The sequence below is a fragment of the Wasmannia auropunctata genome, unplaced genomic scaffold (assembly GCF_000956235.1).
Source record: "Wasmannia auropunctata unplaced genomic scaffold, wasmannia.A_1.0 LD336053.1, whole genome shotgun sequence".
NCBI classification, from domain to species: Eukaryota; Metazoa; Arthropoda; class Insecta; order Hymenoptera; family Formicidae; genus Wasmannia; species Wasmannia auropunctata.
In genome coordinates, this window is record NW_012026837.1 from 131,532 (window position 1) to 137,687 (window position 6,156).

Sequence of the window (6,156 nt, forward strand, 5' to 3'; positions counted from 1 at the left end):
ATATTTAAAAACAAATTGCTGATTCTGCTAGATTTTTGTAATTTCCTTCGCTCATCTCATATGAAATGCTTGATTTACGTGAGTCCCCTCGCCTCCCATGTACGGGGTGCTTGATTTATGTGAGTCCGCTCCCAGCAAATACCAAGTTAATTTTCCACTTAACAATATAACTATAATATAACACATGTGTTATATTATAGTTATATTGTTGAGTGAGAAATTACAAGTACGTAACTTGGGTTTGTTGGGCTTGCTTCTCACATGTTTGAACTTTTATCTAGTTCTATGACTACTATGACTACATTAAGATCTTTTTGGTCTGCTCGAGATCCAGAAGAAATGAAATGAGCGAAGAAAGTAAAAAAAATGTAGCAGAATCAGAAATTTGCTTTTAAATATAATTGCATCATACGTGTGTGTGTAGGGGGGGGGGAGTGTATGGGATGTGGGTGGGTGGGTGTGTGTGTGCGCGCGCGCGCGTAAAAACCAATTGATGGTTGAATAAGTGGGTGAAAATAAAATATATATTATCGTTATCCCATTATTTGAAATATGTGCTTTTAAAGCTAAATAATAGCATTCTTCCTGCAAAAAACTTTTATTTTTTTAAATACTTGAATTTTCGTATGTACTTGAAAAATTACATATAAATAATTACATATAAAAATTACATATAAATAATTTTAATATTCCACTTCTATCTTCAGATTTTCTTTTTCCCTTTCTTCCTTCTTCATACTCATCTTTCCTTCTCTTCTAGTTCTTGTATTAAAATCTTCCCCTTATTGTTATCTTAATTCTATCTTCTCTTTCATTCATTCATTCTCAATTTTTCGAACTTCCTTTTTATATCCACATTTATGTACATTTATGTACATTTTCACTACTCAAACTACTCTTATTATATTTTATTATTTTCTATAATTCCCTATACGTCCTTTCTTCTTATTCCACTATATCTTTTCTGATCCCCAAAACTATTCCCTCCATTGCTCTTTCTTTCCTGTTCTTCTTTTTTGCCGCCTATATTTTCCATTTATTAATTTATCCTTTAAATTCCTTCTTGCTAATTCTTTTTTCCACGTTTCTATCATCACGATTACCCATCTAGGAGGGGAAGGGATATATACTTGGCGTCGATTTTTTACCTTTTTTAAAAAAGTTTTGTATGGATTTCCTAAATCATAACATTACAAAATATAAGTCTTAATTCTGTCTCTTCCTCCTTCTTTTTTCTTTACTTGCCCACCTACCTTTCTTTGTTTCCTTTATTTCTACTTCTCTTTCTTCTTCTCTCTTTCTTTCGCATTTCTCCTTTCTCAACTTCTTTTTCCTTTCCATTTTTCTTATTCCTTTCTCTTCTTCAATCTTCTATTCTTTTTCCTATTCCTTGTGCCTCTCTGCAATTCTCACTTCCTCTTCTCTTTCCCTCTCCTTCTCTCTTTTTTTGTTACTTGGCTGGACTGTTTTCTCCTACCATTCTTTTACTCCCTTTCCTCTCTTCATTTCACATCCACTCCAGATTCATATATACTTTATCCAGATTCTACCCGCTCCTAAACTTATCTTTCTTCCTTCCGCCTTCTGTTTCAATGCCATTTGTTGCAATCTCTACCTTATTTTCCGTTCTTCCCATGTCAGGTCGCTTCTATCACCTCTATGCACATATCCTCTTCTTTTAATTTCCATTTATTCTGCATGATTCTTCTCTTTTTGTTTTTGCTTTTTATACTCTCACTCTTACCATGCTTTATCTATTCCTCCTTCTCGCCTTTATTTTCCTTACTTCTTTTACTTACTAATCTTTACTTTTAGCCTTTTTCACATTTCTTTTACTCTTTTTTCTATATCTTTCTCCCTTTTCTTTTTTAATTGACATCTTTTTTTATCCTTTTTTTATTCCTTTTCTCCTTCATTTCCTCTGTTTCATCTCCTTTTTCTTATTTTTTTTTCCTCGCCTCCTCTCTCTTTCCTTTCTATTCTTATTCCTTCCAATTGTCTCTTCTTTTTTTATCTTTTCTTTCTTACTTTTAGATTTTTCTTCATTCTCTTTCCTTCTATCTTTATTGCTATCTTTTAATCTTCCTGCCTGATTTCTTCTCTGACTTCAGTTCTCTCAACTCTTTTCTAAATTCCTTAAACATTTTTCTTAAGATTTCTTCCTCCCTTTTCTACCGACGATCTCTTTATTTTTCTAACATTTCTTAAAAATCTCTTCATTTTTTTTCTTTTTATATCTTCTCCTGAACCCTTCTTTTTATAAAAATTTGCTAATTTGATCCTAGCTAACCAGAAACGGAAGTCTCTCGATAATTTCTTTTTTTTTTTTGAGAATTGAAAGTTCTAAGAATGTATTAATATTTAATATAATAAAACTTTTTGAATCACATAATTGTGGCTGCAGTATGATTACGTTAAAATATTTGCAACTTTAAACTTTTCAAAATTGTAATATAAAACTAAACGGTAACTTTTATAAAACTAAACGGTATTGAATATCAAAACTGCTACAAAGAATAATTATTCTTTTTTTAATTGTTATGTTTAATTAATGCAGTGAGTTCAAATAAGTAACGAAAGAAAATGAGACATTTAAAGAGATGGAAAGAGATGAAAACTTTAATTCAATTTTATAATCACGATAAATTATCGTGAATTGATAAAATCGTTAAATTTACAACATAGAACACAATTTATTGTATTTAGAAAACTTGTATAAAATTTGATTAATTTTGAGAATGAGACATAAAATCAATGTAAAAGATAATAATATTGATTAGTTTTAATTTATTAGATTTATAATTATATGGTCGATTTTTTATTTGTCGCCGATTATGTCAGAATTTGTAATATTCTCTTTCAATTGAAATTATTTTGGTTGCGTTTTACAAATTGGTATTCTTTTGTTGCAGTTGCACTGTGGTACTATTTAATCCACGACGAAACAGTCAAGCACACGTATTAAATGCTTGCCGGAAGACTGTGACTTCCCTGGCGCTTGCCGGGGATGGTAAATTCTTGGTCACTGGCGAATGCGGACATATGCCAAACGTCCGTGTCTGGGATATTTCTGATCCACACAATGCTGTGCAGATCGCGGAGTTTCCAGGACACAAGTATGGCATCAACTGCGTGGTGAGTACTGCCTGCAATGATTTTTTATTTTACCTTTGCTATCGAGCGTCTCGCACTTCGGACTCTTTATTTTTGTTGTAAGAGCTCGGCCTTAAGCAAATTATACAATAGATGTATAAGACAGGGTTTCAAAATTCACTATCAGTGTTGAAAATCTAGAATGCTTGTAACGTAAGCTATAGATTTTCAGTGCTGGCAGTGAATTTTGAAACATCTTAAAACATAAAAAAATCTTTCAATTTTTTGGAATAATGAAGTAACGCCAATATTTTTTTTATTTTAGGCGTTCTCACCCAGCAACAAATACGTTGTATCAGTTGGTTCGCAGCACGACATGATTGTCAATGTTTGGGACTGGCGAAATAATGTTAAAGTAGCATCCAATAAAGTTTCGAGCAAGGTGAAGGCTGTCTGTTTTGCGGAAAATGGCAATTATTTTGTTACCGTGGGTAACAGACATGTAAAATTTTGGTACTTGGAATATTCACGTAGCGCCAAGGTAAACTCTCGACTTTGTTTTCCATCTCACTGCAAAATAGAAATTATATTTTTAAATTCTTTTCTTGATAAAAAGATAGTCGATTTTATGCGATGTATTATTCTGCAGTACAAAGAACCTGTGCCTTTGATGGGCCGATCTGCTATATTAGGAGAACAAAGAAACAATGATTTCGTTGATGTAGCCTGTGGTAGAGGGGAAATGGCGGATTCTACGTACGCAATAACCAAAACGGGCCTGTTGTGCGAATTTAATAATAGGAGACTCTTGGACAAATGGGTCGAGCTTCGAGTAAGTTACTTTGAGTGATTAGGCTTGATTCTACTCGGTCGAATACAATGTGAAGCGGAAATATAGCGAAATAGATTACGATCAGTCTACTTTAAGAAAACTTTCTACCTTGTTGGCCGAAAAAATAGATCATTTTTAGTAATTTTTTTAATAAAAACTATTTAATAGGTCATTTTTAAGTTTAAGTGAAAGTGTTTAAGAGAAAGTGTCTCGATGGCGTTGTAACTTCTTTCCAAGTACTCTGAAATAAAAAACCAAAAAGTTGTATATAAAAATTATGCGAGTATGTGCAAAGTTGACTATACCTAGACATAAAAAAATTTCAATTAATTTTATAAAACGGCAATTTTATAAACAAAATCTGTTTTTTATAAAAAAAATTTATTTTTTGTTTATAAAAAAATATTGAATATTTTCTATTTTTTATAATCTATTTTGTGAAGAGTACTTTTTTACGTATGCATACGGAAAATGGAAGCCGATTGTTTTGTTAGTTTCAGAGATATAAGCTATATCAAAATTGTTTTTAAAAAAACAATTTTAAAGTTTCTTAGATTATTGAGTATATACGAAATGGAAATTTTTGTACTCATTGCTATTTTAATCAGCTATTCCAGGAGCATGTAATAAGCTTTTCTTGCTCGTTTTAGATTTTTTTTTCTGCGAGCTATTTTTGCCTCCTTGGAAAATTCTGAGTGATGTTTATTAACTTGTGTATATTAACTGATTATCTTTGTCGTCAGCCATCATTTTAGCCTGGAGGCTAATTTTAATTTCCATGATCTTATTATTATTAAGAAAGGAGTAGCCTTCATTGAAGAAACAAGTAGTCAGAAAAGTTGCGATTTCGATCTTTACAAAAAAAAAGAGATTTTCGAAGCAAATTGCTAGAAAACATTATTGTAGCTCTTATTATTATTTTGTATATGATTAAACATCTCTCTATTAAGTTTTCAGATGTAAGATCTTCATATACGGAACATAAAATTTTTAGGATTTTGTTTGAAAAAGGAATAGATTGATAATCATTTAATTTTTGTATGGCCACTTGCACTATGAATCTATTCCTAACGGACAATTTTGATGCATTGGATTTTCAAATCAGTCGAACGTTTAGTTGAATGTGGCTGATATTATGTTTTGTATATCAGTGACTCGAGTCGGAATGTCTCCTTATAACCAAACTGTAATATATTGACAAATCTCAAATCAATGTATCGGTTAAGTTTCTTTCGCTTTTGCATCTAATCTCTGCATGTTTTTTTTCTGAGTTTCGAGCCTATTTTCTTCTGTATATGTTCTGTACACTCTTTCTTTCTTTACTGGAAATTCATCTCCATATGGATTTTCTGCTAGATAAGTGATTTGAACATCTTCTTTACAGATTTCAACTTTGCGAATTCCAGATTAAAATTTTACAAACACATTCTTAATAATTTAAACTTTCAGAAAATGTTATTAACAAAAAAATGATTTTTGTAATTCAAGAAGGTAGAACATTCTTAATAATTTAAACTTTTAGAAAATGTTATTAACAAAAAAATGATTTTTTTTATCCAAGAAGGTAGAAAGTCCTAGAAGGTAGAAGATTCCTTTAAACTTTGATGGAACTTTAGTTTAGGAAATATATTTTCAATTATCCTTATCTTTACATATGTTATTAGGATCACGACTCTGAGTAACAATCAAAAGGTTTAAGCCGCCATTTATTATTCATTAAAAAGTTATTGACAAATAAAATAAATCATACAAACGTATATTGATGTCATAATTTACGCTTTATCGTAAGCATAAATTCTATTTTATTTGCATATACATGCATATATATTGTTTGAAAGAGCTTTTCGAGATGAGAACGCGAGGTCGTTGAGGTCTCTACGATTTTTTTTTTTGTAGAATTATGCTCATTTGAAAATTGGTGTTTTTTTGGCACTAGGGAGGCCCACGGCGAGGACATGAGGAAGATAAGCGCATGTTCCTGAGGATAAAAATGCATGCGGAAGAGCGCGCGCGCTCGTGTGTGTGTGTGTGTGTGTGTGTGTGTGTGTGTGTGTGTGTGTGTGTGTGTGTGTGTGTGTGTGTGTGTGTGTGTGTGTGTGTGTGTGTGTGTGTGTGTGTGTGTGTGTGTGTGGNGTTGTGTGNGTGNGTCGNGNGTCGNGTGCGNGTGCGGTNGCCGNGTGTGGTGTGTGGTGTGTGGTGTGTGTGTGTGTGTGTGTGTGTGTGTGTCGTGT

The 6,156-nt window shown here is 32.1% G+C and overlaps 1 protein-coding gene and 1 long non-coding RNA gene across 2 annotated transcripts in view; one reads left to right on the plus strand and one right to left on the minus strand.

The window, feature by feature from the left end:
* The window catches only part of LOC105450911 (mitogen-activated protein kinase-binding protein 1-like), a 51,278-nt gene that overhangs the window by 40,702 nt on the left and 4,420 nt on the right, over nucleotides 1–6,156 (plus strand). The window contains exons 3-5 of the mRNA XM_011691031.1: nucleotides 2,913–3,135; nucleotides 3,419–3,634; nucleotides 3,743–3,925. Coding sequence (XP_011689333.1) covers nucleotides 2,913–3,135; nucleotides 3,419–3,634; nucleotides 3,743–3,925 — 622 coding nt within the window. The remainder of the gene's footprint in view (nucleotides 1–2,912; nucleotides 3,136–3,418; nucleotides 3,635–3,742; nucleotides 3,926–6,156) is intronic.
* Nucleotides 1–6,156, minus strand: part of LOC105450909 — a 24,369-nt gene that overhangs the window by 7,559 nt on the left and 10,654 nt on the right. The gene's annotated exons all lie outside the window — the stretch shown is intronic.